This window comes from Haliotis cracherodii, unplaced genomic scaffold, assembly GCF_022045235.1.
Source record: "Haliotis cracherodii isolate W230 unplaced genomic scaffold, xgHalCrac1.p SCAF_6, whole genome shotgun sequence".
NCBI classification, from domain to species: domain Eukaryota; kingdom Metazoa; phylum Mollusca; class Gastropoda; order Lepetellida; family Haliotidae; genus Haliotis; species Haliotis cracherodii.
This window is the reverse complement of record NW_027266319.1, coordinates 34,963,349-34,981,051: the sequence shown is the minus strand read 5'-3', so window position 1 is coordinate 34,981,051 and position 17,703 is coordinate 34,963,349. Positions and strand designations below refer to the sequence as shown.

Here is a 17,703-nt window from a genome sequence, read left to right as displayed (position 1 = left end):
CTCCCTTACACTGACCACACCCACACCCACACTGGAACCATAGCGTCCGCTGGATCATGCTGTGGGGTACAACATGACACAGTGGTTACCTCCCTTACACTGACCACACCCACACCCACACTGGAACCATAGCGTCCGCTGGATCATGCTGTGGAGTACAACATGACACAGTGGTTACCTCCCTTACACTGACCACACCCACACCCACACTGGAACCATAGCGTCCGCTGGATCATGCTGTGGGGTACAACATGACACAGTGGTTACCTCCCTTACACTGGCCACACACACATATCTACTCTAGAACCAATAGCGTCCCCTGGGACATGCTGTGGGGTACAACATGACACAGTGGTTACAGTGAACACAAGTGTGTATGTAATAAATATAACAGACCTTGAACTCATTTCATGTATCACTCGCATCTGACTTGTACAAACCCACTCCTCTCCAGCATGCGACTGTTATTTTATTACACAAAAAAGTGTTTCAGAGTTAATTAGCTATGAATGACTTTCTGTTGAAATATCCTTTCCCGACATATTCGGTGTAAGATTGAATTGATTAATGTCATTTTGATCTTACGTTTCAGACAGCCGCCCCCTGTCCATCCATCTCTACAACCACTGCTGCAGTCTCCGCTGGTTTTGTCGCATACCTCGCTTGTGTTCTTACAGCGACATTGCCGACTACAATTTGGGCTGAAGCTTTTGTCTTTACACTCTAAAAAAAGGTCGGGGAGTGAAAAAGAAAATCGGCAACATTCAAAAGCTTACATGTGTTAAAAAAAGAATAAATGATTGTTTGCTGCCGGTGAATTAAAACATGGAGGGGGCAAGGCACAATGAAAAGGTCGACTACTGTTTATCATCTGTTTATTGGACACAAAGGCATCGTGATCTTATTCAACATCTTGTGAGTATTTATTCCCAAAACATGTCTTTCCGATATTTCCTGATCATTTTTCCGTTTTGGAGTCGAGTCTGAGACAATCTTAAACACGCGAATCACACACATGTAAGTTGAAACGCTAAAGAGTGGTTTGTAGGTTTGAAACCTTTCTAGCATGTAACTGGGATTAAAAGTATTGCAGCACTTTGTTAATGTCTCCTTACCTTGACAGAGCGGGGTCATGAATCCTGGGTCACACTTGGCACACTCTCCTCCTATCTTTTCACATGGCACTCCATCCCGACATCTCCCACACCTGGATTTACAGTTGAAGCCGTAGGTCCCGTCCTGACACGCTGTGAAGTGAACCCTATGGTTAAAGCACGAAAAAACATGCCTCCTAGTGCGTTGACGTTGAAATAGTTCAGGGCAAAACTATACTTTATTACACTAAACGCAGGGGTAGAGCAAACTTTATTACTTTTATAAGATGCCAAATTTGAGACTAACCTTGTGTACATTTGGGGATAGGTTTGAAATCAAATTCGTTACAAGGGTGTTCTTCAACTGAAAATTCTCGAACAGGCTGTTCCATCAAACTGCCAGCTCAGTTACGTTGTTTAGGTCGTTTAGGGTTAAATAAGTCTCATTGTGATATCAGTTCAGTGGGTGATTATCCATATGTCCGTGTAGCAATAAGGCGATTTGGGGAGTGTAATGGCGTCACCGTGGGCCAAACATGGCAGAGGAAGTACAGCTGGGTATGTACAGCTGTTGTTAGTTTGACTGCAGTGTGTTGCTACATGCCCTACGTTTAGCAACACGTGTACATGTGCTAATGATTGTTCACTCCCGGACGACTTTGTGTCCACTGTGGCACGGATTCCCTGTTTAGGAAATGTTGGTGAAAAACCCATTGCATGAGAGACGGTTAACATCATCTTGCCATTTTTCTCCCAAGGTAATATGTTCAAATATCCGACACCGTTAAATGATGCATATGTTACTCTTACACGTGAACCCACTATGAATCACTGTGCTTGTTTGGTCAACGAAATCGCTTGCATTCCATATTTTGTACAACTCAAGTCTAGAATGATTGGGACCCGTGAAGATTCCGGGGTAGAATAGGTCTTCAGCGACCCATGCTTGCCGTAAAGGGTGACTATGCTTGCCGTAAAGGGTGACTATGCTTGTCGTAAAAGGCGTCTAACGGGATCGGGTGGTCAGGCTCGCTGACTTGGTTGATGCATGTCATCGATCCCATTTGCGTGGATCGATGCTCATGATATTAATCACTTGATTGTCTGGTCCAGACTCGATTATTTACAGACCGCCGTCATATGGCTGCAATATTGCTGAGTGCGGCGTTAAACAACAAACCAACCAACCAACTAGAATGATTGGGCAAGTCTAGATGGCCTCAGCTCCTGAAATTAATCATTGTGCTGGACTCCATTTGGATATCATTATTTTCTATTTTGTAGATATATGTTTTAAAGATGATAACTTCATTTCTGGGACTAAATCTTAGTCTAATTTTGGTATTGAACCTGTAGGTGTGTCAGGAACCCAATCTTTCTTTCAGATTCTGAGATCACAACAACTGCTGAGAGTTCATTATGATAATGTAACAAATCATTATGTTTTATGATGATATCATTATCTTCACAGCTACTCATATGATGTACAATAGATATATCACACGCTTGTTAACTAGGAGAGAAACATACTGCGTTTTCAATGTAGAGCTATGTTGCCTGTAGGTTGATGGTTGTCAATTTGAATTAAGGAAACACCGATGATTTTTTATGGTGTACAGTCTCTGCCCAAGAACACCCCAAAGATGCTCTATTGGGGACATGTCAGGGGACATAGCGGGCCTGTGCAATGTCCGTATGCCTTCTCGTCGGAGATAATCGGTGACGACCTGCGCACAATGTGATCTGGTATTGTCATCTTTCAGTTTAAAATTTCTGCTGATAATTACAACGAATGGAACAACGACAGGACGCAAGATTTACCGCATGCCAATATTATGACGTCACATCGCTCATTGTGACCTAATAGATATGACGTCATAGTCGGATATCGAGAACAGCAATGCTCTCAGTTTTCTCAATATCTGAAATATGCTCTCTCAGTCAATATCCATCATGTTTTCCGCTCATTCCGTACTGTCACACATGCTTTGAAGATTGTTGTGACTGCAACTCTACATTGTACGTACACATCATAACCATATGATACATGGGTTTGACATCTGGAGGTGATCACCCCGACTGCACTACTCACGTGTTTGACAGTCCAGTCCTGTCCATCCATCTTCACACCCAGAGTCACACTGACCTGTCTTCTTGTCACACACTTCATAAGTCTCCTTACATTTACACTCTCTGTCACATCGGCCACCAAACCAATAGTCACTGCACTCTGGAAAAATACATCACAATAAACATTCATTAAGAGGTCTTGTAAAGACAAGACATAACAGTCAACACTCCACGAGACTACGGGAAGTCTTGTAAAGGGTTTATTTTTAAGGTTAAGTTTTTTCAACCCAACAAAATATAAAAATGTGTTATGGGTTCTTGTTTATTGGGACAATAATTATTCCACTATTCATCCGTGTCAGTGTCATTACATATCATACAGTAAGGTTCCTGTTGTAAGTCACCAAAAGTGGTTATACTGAAATCAGAGCAGTCCTTATATCTCTGAGCAACAGTGTGTGTTGTCCTGCATCCCTTGATGCCTACAAGCGGAATCACCCAACCATTGTAAACAAGAGTCATCAGAAGATGACAAATTCCCCTGTCCCCCGCAAATTCGAAAGAACAAATCATCTGACTGTTACTTTAAGTCCAACTTGATGAGAGAATTTCTATCTAATCTGTCTGTCCGTATACAAGAGTAGTTCTTGAGCTATAAAAACAATACCATGGAATTGGGATTCGGAACTTTGTATTTCTATGTCAGGTACACGCCACTATGAACAGACTCAAAGTCAAACTTGTTGCCATGGAAACGGAAAAAATATAAATTCGAAACACCCCAAAGTAGCACATGGCACCGTTTGGCAACCTGGTCTTTGTGTGTGCACAGTTTCAAGAAAGAATACCTATTAGTTTAAGAGATATGGTCCAGTCATACACAAAGTAAAAAAAATATTTTGTAAATTCCTAAACAGCAAAAAGCACCACTTCAGGCCTTGATTAAAACATGTACCAGGTTTGGATGAAAAATGACACCTACCTCCGTTTCAGCTAAGGACGAAAAGTCGTTCACCGTCTTCAAGTTGTGATCCGAAAACGACACCTACCCCGACCCTTTTCAGACTAAGTCCAAATTGAATCCATGAAAATCGATAAATAAAAATGCCAAAAAAATCGCAAATAGCAAAAGTCACCACTTCAGCAATTGTGTGATATATCTGCCAAGTTTTGTTGAAAGATATTGAACGGTTTTTGAGTTGTGCTCTGGAAATGAAATGATTACGGACGGACGGACAAACGAGGTGTTGACTCTAAAAATAAAATAAATATTCCCTATGCTGATTTCAGAGTAGAATAGAGCTAGCTTGGGCTGGGTAGACTTGCTTTTGTATGCGTTTCTAGATTATTATTTTTTTCATAAAATAAATATAATCCACGGTCATAGTGCAGGACTAGATGTATAATAATAACTAAACCACTCCAGTAAACCAACATGAAATGTATGTCTGAAGTAATTGTGTGACTAGATCGTGTAATGTAGGGCAATTCCCCATGTCTGCCTGGCCTGGTACTAGGCTCAGCACAAGCAATTCCAAGACACCAAGGTGTCGGATCAAAGTCTTGATACAAACCTTTGCACAATGTTCCACTCCACTTGTCCTGACAGCCACGGGTACAGCGCCCATCTACCTCGTCACAGTTCCGATCCCCTCCATCACAATGTCCACACGTCTCCATGCATCCCTGGCCATAGCGTCCCGGGGAACAAGCTGTAACGACATTGCAGGACCTTGTAGGGCATCACAATGAAATGTTTTGAAGCATGGGTGAAATAACACAAAACAGATATTTCAATTCCAGCCCTGACCCATCTCTTTTAATTTTACACACTTCTTAACATAATAAATACGTCATGGGTTGGAAGATGAAGCAACATGCACTTACTTTCCTGACATCCAGTCCCAGCATACCCGTCAACGCACCCACTCTCACAGTGTCCAGTGGCTTTGTCACACACCTCGGATGTGTTCCTACAGGAACACCAGGAACTACACCCAGGCCCGAAACTCCCGTCAGCACAGCCACTCTCACAGTGTCCAGTGGCTTTGTCACACGCCTCGGATGTGTTCCTACAGGAACACCAGGAACTACACCCAGGCCCGAAACTCCCGTCAGCACACTCTGATAAGAGAAACAACTTTTGATTAGTATTTTAATGTAAATGAATATAAAACACATTTAAATATTATAAAATTGCTATGATTGCCACATAAGTAAACTTCAAGTTCCCAAGACATGGCTGATCACACAAAACATCCTATTTGATCTAAGTGTATGTCAAATTAGGAAAACCTTAATATGCGTCCATTACCATATATTTCCACTTCACACAGATTGAGAATGTACTCCGAGCCATTCAGTGTTGGCAGCAGAACAGTGACACGTTGTCCACGTGTAGGGGTGTCACAGTTGATGCTGACAGGGGAGCTGGGAGGGTAGTACTGGCTCTGTTGATAGCAGAGGTTGTTGTCTACAACGACCAAGAAACCTCTCATTCGTCCTGGAGACAAAACAAATCCAATATAAATGAAGGCGTCAACACGAGGGTATAACATGGTAATCGATGTCGACTGAATCGAAAACTAACTGTCTGGTTAACCCTGTGTATGTTTCAAGGGAAGTACATTTATTTAACGTCAATAAGATCAAGGGATCTTACCAGTGAAACATTGACGGTGTTGTTTTGTCGTACGACTAGTCCTGTGACAATGCGATGATCACCATCATTGCGATTAGCACACTCACAGAATAAACATTTGGTAAATAAATTAAACGGAAACTGCACACTGTCAATCATTATCGAAAAAATTAGTAATTGGTAATATTCCAATCATATGTCCCCAACAACCGTGACCAGTTTTTTACAAAAGTATTAATAGAGTATTTCAGTTTCCATTTGGTTGTATATTATTCCTCTTGGTTTTTTTATGGAACATTATTAGAGGGGTCAGTCGTGATTCATTACTGTAGAGTGTGTTAATAATACTTGCTTGGAGTTGAAAAGAATATTGTGAGATTGGTGATGAGGTGTGTCTCTCCCAGATACACTGTCCACCAGGCGGGTGTCCGGCCTGGCGCGGTGTGTGTGCAGGTCCCTGACCAGTACCTGCTGCTGGTCACACCGTCCACAGCCAGGGAGGAAGTCTTGTCCCCACACACGTCTCTCTTGGCGGCTGTACTCGCCCACTTACAGTCATTGATAGTGCCGCTTTGTTGTGTTTGTTTGTTCAGAGCGATGTTCCCTGGTAATAAACATATTGCGTGTGTTTTAGTGATTCCATTGAGATTAATTCTTTGGTAAAGCAGTAATGTACCATGAATTTGGAAATTAGTCAATTCTGATTCAGAAGTATTGGATGACAATATCCACCTCTGATTGCAACAGCCGATTCGATGGCCATATCCTTCGTAGAAAGGTGCTTGTTTCTGGTCATTGTTGGTAGACATATAAATAACAATGTACACTGACTACAATAGTCACGGTATGTGTACAGTTAACACGAAAGAAATCGACTGAGAGAGTGTTACTCACGTTACACTGAGCGTCTTGACGTCGTAATAGTGGCGTGCGGTGTATGTGTAGAACTAAACTTGCAAGATTTTCTCTTTTCTCTTGAGGTTCACACACTCAACGCGTGTTGGGGAACGAAGTTGCTGTGCTACACACGTTCAATGCCTGTTCATATGTGAGCACAGTATTATGAGTGAGTGAGTGAGTTGGGTTTAACGCTGCTTTTAACAATGTTCCAGTTATATCACGGCGTGTAAGCTTAATGTGGGTGGAAAGCACGAAGTAATGCAGGTTTCAGACGTTAACCACATCGGTGAAACCCACGAGCACGGGTATGGTGCTGACAAACCTAGAAACATAATCGGGGCGAATCGGGATTCGAACCAACAATCATAGGTTTCTGGCGTGCCAGAGGGACGCAACTCTGCACAGCGAATCGCGGCGCCTTAGACGACTGGGCCACCCGTGCCCCCGCACACTATTATGAAGTACAAATACACACCAGCACCAAAATTGGTTTCTACAGTAGTATCAGTGTATTCAATTCACAACAGGACAATTCAAGTCGACAACATTTTCAAGACGTTGGACAGAACCAAAGCTCAATGTCTCTTCGCTAGCACCAATGCGTTCGCGTCACATTTAATCATTATAGAATCGCGATAAACACATTGTGTGTCAATGTAGGGCTACTGTAGGTTGACTGTAGATTTAACCGTGCTGTATTGAATTTGGAACTGAACGTGCAGAGTTAGGTTTCAAATGTTAAAATAGCGCGGTTAAACCTACAGGTTACCAATATGTAGCATCAATACCAATATTGAAAACACAGTATGTTCATCCTTAAAATCACCTGGATAATTCATCAACGTTGTATAATTTACTATGGCGCCGATACATTTTATTATGAACGTCTATATGATTGTGAACCTCGTTATCTCGAACTCGAACCCCAGTGTGTCGAATTAATAGACGTCAGGCTCTAGTCAGTCTCCTCATTTGGACCTGGGCCCCGTTCCACAAAGTTATCTTAGCGCTAAGTCGGTCGTAACTCCCATTCTTTAACACTGACTTACGACAGTCGTAGCACTAAGATCGCTTTGTGGAACGGGTCCCTGGTCTAGTGTTGTTACATTTGTTATGTGGCAGTGTATTTTATAGTTTAACAGTGATTGTAGAACTTTTGCATTGTAGTTGATTGAAGTCGGTAGACGTTCATTGCATTGTGTTTGGACAGTGATCAGTCGTCAGAAAGTTACTATAATATTATTCAGATGCTCGTGTGCAAGCTCCTCGCAGCGATTTCCCGTTCGCGGAACTCTCTGTACTACCGCTGCCACCGGTGAAAGCTCCCCACTATGATAGGTGGCTACAACCATGCTTGGAGTTGAACTCGCAACCTGCTGACCGTTATGTTTATTGACAAGTGATGACTGCCGTGATTCCGAATACTCTTACCCATGCTAAATCATCATTTGTCATTTGTTTGTCCATTTGAATTTCTATTTCATTTCAACTAGTATGTAATTGGTATAGTAATAAAATAACGTGGAAGTTAAGAGATTTTCCTTTCGTTTGCAATCTCGAACCAACCAGATCAAACAAACAAAAGATAAATTCATCTGGGAAATATGGTGAGTCATAAATCTTTTCCACTATGATGGCATTCCCAAAGACATAACCGCTGTCGTACTAGCTTTCATGTGAGGATCGCTCATCTTCCCTTATTCCCTACCTCGCTTGACAAGTGTCGCTGCTGTGTGAATATATATTATTATCACTGACTTTTGCTATCACCACTGTATTTTTGCATTTGATACTGACAACTGCCTTCATATTATTTATTGTGATATGTTGTTTCTTTTTACATTTGAAAACCTAACTCTGCACGTTCAGTTCCAAATTCAATACAGCACGGTTCAATCTACAGTCAACCTACAGTAGCCCTACATTGACACACAATGTGTTTATCGCCATTCTATCGTGATTAAATATGACGCGAACGCATTGGTGCTAGCTATAGCGAAGAGACATTGAGCTTTGGTTCTGTCCAACGTCTTGAAAATGTTATCGAATTGTCCTGTTGTGAATTGAATACACTGATCCTACTGTAGAAACCAATTTTGGTGCTGGTTTGTATTTGTACTTCATAATACTGTGCGGGGACACGGGTGACCCAGTCGTCTAAGGCGTCGCGATTCGCTGTGCAGCGTTGCGTCCCTCTGGCACGCCACAAACCTATTATTTTGGGTTCGAATCCCGGTTCGCCCCGATTATGTTTCTAGGTTTGTCAGCACCATTCCCGTGCTCGGGGGTTTCACCGAAGTGGAAAACGTCAGAGACATGGCTTTCCTCCCACATTAAGCTTACACGCCGTGATATAACTAGAATACTGTTAAAAGCGGCGTTAAACCCAACTCACTCACTCACTCATTATCAAGGGCAGGATATGCTCACCTTTTCGCGAACACCTGGTATCATCACTATGTGATAATGATTCATAAACACATGCTTATGACAGAGTCGTAATCAAAGAATCTACTCTGCTTTTTGGCAGAGATTTCTTATGAATATGAAAAGGGTTTTGTCGCTTTTATTTATCCTACGCGACTATTCACTTCCGTCCATTTAGTTACATTAAAGAGTAAGACATGGACTTTCTAGGCCACTTCTTGCTTTTTAAGTGTAAGCTTTATAAAATGATGGTATGCATCTGTTTGTCAATCAACGATAATAATAGTTACTGAATTAAGCCAGTGGCCTAACTTTATTGGATAGTAGTACACTGGTTAGTGACACAACCGGGTCTCGAAAAGGCAAGGTGTTCTTGTTCAGCTTGTCTCATGTGTCCGTGTGTAGTACAACTGTGACTTGTAGGTTCCTGGTCAAAGAGGGTCAATAGTGCAAACACAATGTAAAGGGTAACATAAAGAGAAATCACACTTTTGAATAATTTGGGCAAATTAAAATAGATAAGCTACATTTGAGTTTGATAACATATTCACAGATTCAACAAGGGTTACAGTACAATGGGTGCGGTGTTTACTTGTTCACACTAAAGATTACACTTGTTTCAGAATAAACAGTTTTGTGTAGTTGTAGACTGTCAAATATGCTTTTGATAGTGTTTGTAAAAAAATGTTCCATGGTTAAAACTATGTAGATAATAGATACTAGTTAACAAATGTTTGCAGATCCATGTTATGTGAGTATAAATCATGTATTACGTCAATAATCAATTCACAACGTTTAAACGCAAAATGTATTAACATCAACAGAAATGTTATGGTCATAGCTAATTTTCTCTTCTTAGAATATTTGGCACGTAAGCAACAGCTTATGTAGTGTTAGGTATGAGCCCGGATTATGTATTTCTGACTCATTTGTCGAGAGTGTGGTTAACGTGGCTGAACTCAACAATACAGCATTGTGATTTATCATCCAAAATCACAGTTTCCATGACGTCACTTGGAAATGACATCACCAATCCCTCGGTCACTGAGGCTTGTTGTACGGAGGCGTATTTTATTGTTATATGTAAGATAGCTACGCAATAAATCGCAAAGTACATTGAACAACGAAGCGTGGTTTAATTTGCGATAAAACGTTGTTCTACCATGAAGTCATTTCTAGGCATTCAAATATGCGCTGGCTACTTGGTGTCGTCGCACATTGGTCGACTTTAGTTTTGAGAGGGAAACATCTAGCGAGTTGTTCCCCATAGATGCAGCTGGACAGCGCTGATAAACGAAATGGTCGAACGATCTCACCGAATAGTGGAAAGAAATGACAATCGGTATTGGGAGGAATGGTGCAGATAATGGACGTGAAAATAGTGAGAATACCAAAAGAATGTCTTTTTTAAGAACCGTACGCCAGCAACAGATATTTTACGCCTGTTTCCTAAGGTTCAAAGAAAGTATGTTTGAAACATGAAAAAGGTTGATAAATGTTGTTTTAAGTTTCTTTTTTCGGTTTATAAGTTAGATGAAGAACTTCCCCTAGTTTTTTATGATATCTAAAACCTTTAACACTCGGACGTGCTTATCCTACACAAAAGCACTGCAGGGAGAATAAATCACCTGGGGCTGGTTTATTCTCCCTGCAGTGTTTTATTGTAGATAAACAACTCCCACTCATCGTTTATTTCTTACACAATGGTTATAACTGTATTTCATTATTTCTGTTGAGATTCGGTAGAAGCACATTGCATTTGGAGAATGATCAGCTGCTAATGTAAGCAGTGCTGAGGAAATTACTATCTATTATTTAGATGCTGGTGTGATGTGTAAACTTCAAATAGCATGGGTGGATGTCAAGCGCTATAGAAACATATGGAATATTCTGTGATGTGGTGGTACTGTGTGGAAAGTTCTGGGAGCTAGTTGAACGAAATAAGCGGAGCGCGCGTAAGCCTGTCTCATCTCACATTTCATCTGAAATTTGACCAGCTTTCATGTGAAGATTAGTTTCCACCCTGGATTCATAGCCTAGGCCTATCCCGGAAGCTATGCCTACTGTTGCCGCGTGGTGATTATTATTCTTGTCATCGTCATTTCCACTGCTGTAGCATTTTATACTGCATGCCCTTCTATTATGTACGGCCATTGTAATTGCTGTGCAGTAATTTGTATTAATTTGTACACCTTGTAAATTTTGAAATATAATTATTGATTGTATATTGGTGATTCTTCTTTCTTTTAAGTTCTTTTACGTATAAATTTCTGCGCTAACATAATATTTCAATTTTGGAATCGACACGTAACAAACTGCTTATAACTGCTTTTTTTTACCGCTGATTTTACTGTTTATAACAGTATATTGCACAACCCTCGTGCCTTTTGATAACAAATGTGTCAACACGAGTTGATAAATGGATAAAACTTTCATCAACGAGTGTTGATGTATAACATGTCAAAAGACACGAGTGTGAGATTCCGTACATTATAACAGCAATTTGTCAAACATATATCGCATAGGATAGCAGTCGTATTTATAAAGCCATGAGTGGCCAACTCCAGGAGAATTTGCTGGGGATCAGTATTGAAACCATGCTCAGTGAGATATGGCTCCATGTATTGTGTCAGTATTTACAATGTGTTCCACAGAGGGACAATAACTACTTTAACCACAGAGCCGTCATTACTCTAAGTTGATATCAGCATCACACAAAACATACAGGCAGGCAAATAGTTATTAAAGCATCTAAAATTGAGCATACATATCAATTTCTTAAAGATGTTTACAATGAGATGCCTGATCATACGAGAAAATATATGTTTCATATTTCCTCATTTATAAGGAGGAAATGTGCGATTGCAAAATTCGTTCACACAGTCAAGCAAAATATGCCTGAAACTTAACCTTTTGTCATTATGGAATCATTTAGGACGTTCATTCTCATTGGTTTGTGATGAATTGGGTCTAGCAGTAAATATAGCCAAAACATATAAGCAGCTTTATTATCCAAATTTCAGTTTGAGCTGAAAAGGATTGTTGTCCGAATATCAAGTACATGATTCTCAGTTTGGTTACCTTGGCTTAATATTTTCTTTAAATGGGTTGTGAAATCAAACAACAACCACGCTATTTGACAAATAAACACCAAACCTGTTTTACCATAGAAAAATGCTGGATATTAAATTCTGACTGATTTAAGGCAAGAGTAGCAGAATATATTCAATACGACCGTGATATATACGATGATGCGAAGAGAAAATACATACTATAGACAATTATATGTAGAATAAACGCCATCACCACACTATTACTCATTAAATTAAGGATGTTTCCATTAATTATTGTTGATCCAAATGATAATACTTATATATTTATTTAAAATACCCAAAAATCAAAAGTGTGTATTCAATTCAATGTTCACATTTCATGGGGAGTATTGCAAAGAAAGTGTAATTGGTTGAGTCATGTACCATACCTACATTATACTTTATGTAGTAATGCATATCAGTATATTTGGAGCCAAGGGCATACAATCAGTCACTATTATGTAATGGCACTAAGGCTGCACAGCCGAGAACAGTTTACCATACCTACATTAATCTTTATGTAGTAATGCATATCAGCATATTTGGAGCCAAGGGCATACAATCAGTCACTATTATGTAATGGCACTAAGACTGCACAACCGAGAACAGTTTACCATACCTACATTATACTTTATGTAGTAATGCATATCAGCATATTTGGAGCCAAGGGCATACAATCAGTCACTATTATGTAATGGCACTAAGACTGCACAACCGAGAACAGTTTACCATACCTACATTATACTTTATGTAGTAATGCATATCAGCATATTTGGAGCCAAGGGCATACAATCAGTCACTATTATGTAATGGCACTAAGACTGCACAGCCGAGAACGGTTTACCATACCTACATTATACTTTATGTAGTAATGCATATCAGCATACTTGGAGCCAAGGGCATACAATCAGTCACTATTATGTAATGGCACTAAGAATGCACAACCGAGAACAGTTTACCACACCTACATTATACTTTATGTAGTAATGCATATCAGCATATTTGGAGCCAAGGGCATACAATTAGTCACTCTTATGTAATGGCACTAAGAATGCACAACCGAGAACAGTTTACCACACCTACATTATACTTTATGTAGTAATGCATATCAGCATACTTGGAGCCAAGGGCATACAATCAGTCACTATTATGTAATGGCACTAAGACTGCACAACCGAGAACAGTTTACCATACCTACATTATTCTTTATGTAGTAATGCATATCAGCATATTTGGAACCAAGGGCATACAATTAGTCACTCTTATGTAATGGCACTAAGACTGCACAACCGAGAACAGTTTACCATACCTACATTATTCTTTATGTAGTAATGCATATCAGCATATTTGGAACCAAGGGCATACAATTAGTCACTCTTATGTAATGGCACTAAGAGTGTACAACCGAGAACAGTTTATCACAGAAGGGTATGGCATTCAGAGGTTGTAGCTCACTTCCCTGTATTAGCTTGGAAGACGTAATACACACAATTATTTATAGAAAACAAAGGCGTCTACATAAACTTGAGTGAGTAAGTGAGTTTTGTTTTACGCCGCTTTTAGCAGTATTCCAGCCATATCACGGCGTGGGACAACAGAAATCGGCTTCACACATTGTACCCATGTCGGGAATCGAACCCGGGTCTTCGGCTAACGAGCGAACGCTTTAACCATGCCTTGGATGAATCAGGATATATACCATCCCAAAATACATATTAAGAGTAATAACCTCTTTATTATTTAATGTAATTCTTATATGTTTATCCCAAACCACATGAGCTAGATAACCTCTTTAATTTATTATATAATGTCATTCTCAAATTTTATCATCGAAATAATGTCGGTAACGAACGGTGCCTAACTATATATGTGTGTAGGCCGAGTTGCAACAGTACATGTATAGATACATTATATCTATTCTGTAGTGTGGCGAGAAACGACTTTTAGAAGAAACTAACCCATTCAATATAACGCATTTAGCAGATTGATCATTATTTTAGAGATACACTATGCAATGCACGTCATCAACAAATTACTTTAAAAGTACACAAATTTAATTCTCTCACTTTGACACCACTTTATGACTGAAGGGTTAGCGATGATTCTCAGCGATCCATTCATATATTAATCACTGCTATTTTGTCTTTCAACCCCAATAGAATCTGTTAAGGCAGATGACTGAGATGGTAAGTCTCATGCCTTGACGTTGCATATACTGGCATATGACAGAGGCGACGAGCATGATGCTCAATCAAATTAGTCATGACTAAAATGACGGTTATCACATTTTGGCTCATGAAATCATGTATCAAATATCCAGAGTGTAATCTGTACAATTCCGCGCGGCGGAAAATAGGAACATACAAATCAAAACACGTCTACATCACTTTTTATGTATGAAATATTATTAACGTGGAAACGTTTTGTCTATGAAATGTGATATAATTGGATACTGTCTGTGCTCATTTGAAATGTCATTCCTTAATTAAATCAACTGATCAGTCCTAGAATGTTTAGTCCACATGGTAACTTATCTGCCTAATGTTTTCACTTGCGTTTTGATAATCTGTGAATGTTCATGCTGGTCGGCGATGTTGCATTGGTCACACGTGCTACATGACCATTCCTATATGACAGGGATACTCTAATCTATTACTGAGACCCCTGATCCGCTGACCGACTGTATGGCACACAATGAGCGTATTCCTATGTGGGCATTTCTGTATTTTCCGTGCGTACACAAACGTGCGGCATCAGGTGATATGACCAATCTCCATATATGGCATCGGCAACTATCGTCGTAGGTTCCCCAGGGAGTTGACTGTATTATTACTGAAAGCCCCAAATCTGCTGACCTACTATATGGCACAAAATGAGCCTATTCCTATGTGGATGCAGTATGTTACTACTGGACGCTGATTCGCGTACCGAGTATATGGCACACAATGACCGTATTCCTTTGGAGAAAACGATATATTATTAGTGAAGGCCTCTGATCCGCGTACCGATAATATGACATACAATAAGCGTATTCCTGTGTGGGATGCAGTATATTATGACTGAGGACCCCTGATCCGCGTACCGTCTATATGACACCTAATGAACGTATTCCTATGTAGGGTGCAGTATGTTACTACTGGAGGCTGATCCGCGAACCGACTACATGTATATGGCACACCATGAGGTTATAATATTCCTATGTAGAATGCAATATATTATTACTGAAGGCCTCTGATCAGCGTACCGACTATATGGCACACCATGATCGTATTCCCGTGTGGGATGCAGTATATTATGATTGAAGCCCCCTGTTCCGCATACCGACTATATGACACACAATGAGCGTATTCTCGTGTGGGATGCAGTGTGTTATTACTGGAGGCTGATCCGCATACCGATCACATGACACACAAAAAACGTATTCCTGTGTGGGATGCAGTATATTGTTACTGAAGGCCTCTGATCAACTGACCTACTATATGGCACACAATGAGCGTATTCCTGTGTTGGAAGCAGTGTGTTATTACTTGAGGCTGATCCGCTTACCTACTTGGTAACGCACAATGACCATAGTCCTACGAAGGATGTAGAATATTTTTATAGGAGTGAGGCATTCCTATGTAGAACGCAATATACTAGAATCTATTTGCACAAAATGTCCCAGTCGTGGACCCCGCAATTCCAAGAGTTGTGACCTTTGGCATGCCTGTACTTTCTTATCCCTGGTTCGAATCCCAGATTCACCCCGATTATGATCCTATATTTGTATGCACCCTGACTTGTACGAAGGTTCTACCAACATGGTATACACATAAGCTCCGCATTACTTCAAAACGAACTGATGTCTGCCACAATCACGCACTGTATTGCAGGTGATGTGATGATATATATGGCTTTCTGCATCACATTGTGACACCTGCACCCCGAAGATGGTTCCAAGATGGTTGCAATATGAGAATATAAACTGTGCATTAACGACACATAAAATTTTACAAAGTAAGACATAATCCGAAGACATTTTACTCCCTTCCTTATTGAGTGAATATTTTGGAGGAAAGCCCGATCCTGCATTAGTGGATTTGCCGACGGTGTAACTGGTAAGAAGTTGGAACTCTATGGGGAATATTTTATAATGTAACTGTGGCAGTGTTGTCAATCACCATGTGACTTATACATGGCAGGTACGGAATCCACCTGTAGACATGGTATTCTACTCACGGATCTGACACGTGGGGCCTGACCAGCCCTGGAGACAGCCGCCAGTGCACCGGAAGTTAACGTCACATCCGCTTGTACAGTGACACTCACGTGATGCTGATGCTGAAATGTGACATCGTGTTACATCACAGTCGATACATCAACTAAAAAGCCACTTCCTAAACACTCTTAAACAAATTGTACATTTCAGGCGTTGACAAATTGTATTGCGTAAATGTGTTGAGAAAATTAAGTTGTTAGCTGCAAATGGACATTTGTGCATTTTCTGTGCGTACATAGACGTGCGGCATCATTTCTATCATTATTGAAGGCTCCTTATCCTCTGACCAACTGTATGACATACGATGACCATACTCCTATGTGGGATGCAGTATATTATTACTGAAGGATACATACATACATACATACATACATACATACATACATACATACATGCACGCACGCACGCACGCACGCACGCACGCACGCACGCACGCACGCACGCACGCACGCACGCATACATACATACATACATGCATACGTACGTACATACATACATACACACATACCTACACATACACACACATACATACATACATACATACATACATACATACATACATACATACATACATACATACATACATACATACATACACATACACATTGACTCTCTTACCGTGCTGGTAAAGGCGTATGTGGAAGAAATATGCCAACAGAAGATAACAGACGCATGGAGCCACTGCCGTCGCCATGTTTCCCACCAACACACAAGGAAGTACTCTGTCAGACAAGGAGGATGCATGCTGTCATTGTAATCCTACTCTGTAGAGTTAAAGCTGTGTAACATAACATAAGTGCATAGACTGTCTGTGTACTAAGAGTTGCGCCATGGTAAAATGCAATAGTAAATTAAAAAGTACCGTATTTTATACGGTAATAACGGACTCAAAGGGACTACTAATTTTTTTTGCAAATCTTTACAAAAAGTAAGTTCGTTATAACCGTCAGTTCGTTTTTAGCGTGTTCGTTATAACCGTAGTTTACTGTATTAAACTTGTCAACCGATTTGTCCTAAATTGCATCACAAGAAAAGTATTTGTTCTAATTGAAAACATGTTTATCAAGTCTTGACATGATTGTGTTTGTTTGTTTGTTTGTTTGTTTGTTTGTTGTTTAACGTGGCACTCAGCAATATTCCAGCTATATGACGGCGGTCTGTAAATAGTCGAGTCTGGACCAGACAATCAAGTGATTGATATTATGAGCATTGATCCACGTA

General features: G+C 40.2%; 1 protein-coding gene across 2 annotated transcripts in view; it reads right to left on the bottom strand.

The window, feature by feature from the left end:
* The window catches only part of LOC139444726 (receptor-type tyrosine-protein phosphatase epsilon-like), a 48,481-nt gene extending 31,304 nt beyond the window's left edge, over nucleotides 1-17,177 (bottom strand). Inside the window, exons 1-8 of one of the 2 annotated variants that reach the window (XM_071225657.1) lie at nucleotides 17,101-17,177; nucleotides 16,443-16,544; nucleotides 6,158-6,409; nucleotides 5,479-5,667; nucleotides 5,052-5,288; nucleotides 4,739-4,876; nucleotides 3,187-3,324; nucleotides 1,116-1,247 (exon numbers count right to left, since the gene is read on the bottom strand). In XM_071225657.1, coding sequence (XP_071081758.1) covers nucleotides 1,116-1,247; nucleotides 3,187-3,324; nucleotides 4,739-4,876; nucleotides 5,052-5,288; nucleotides 5,479-5,667; nucleotides 6,158-6,409; nucleotides 16,443-16,544; nucleotides 17,101-17,176 — 1,264 coding nt within the window. In that variant the 5' untranslated portion in view covers nucleotide 17,177. Of the gene's footprint in view, nucleotides 1-1,115; nucleotides 1,248-3,186; nucleotides 3,325-4,738; nucleotides 4,877-5,051; nucleotides 5,289-5,478; nucleotides 5,668-6,157; nucleotides 6,410-16,442; nucleotides 16,545-17,100 lie in introns of those variants that run through there. The other variant, XM_071225656.1, reaches the window with a different exon arrangement.
* Nucleotides 17,178-17,703: the final 526 nt, after the last annotated feature.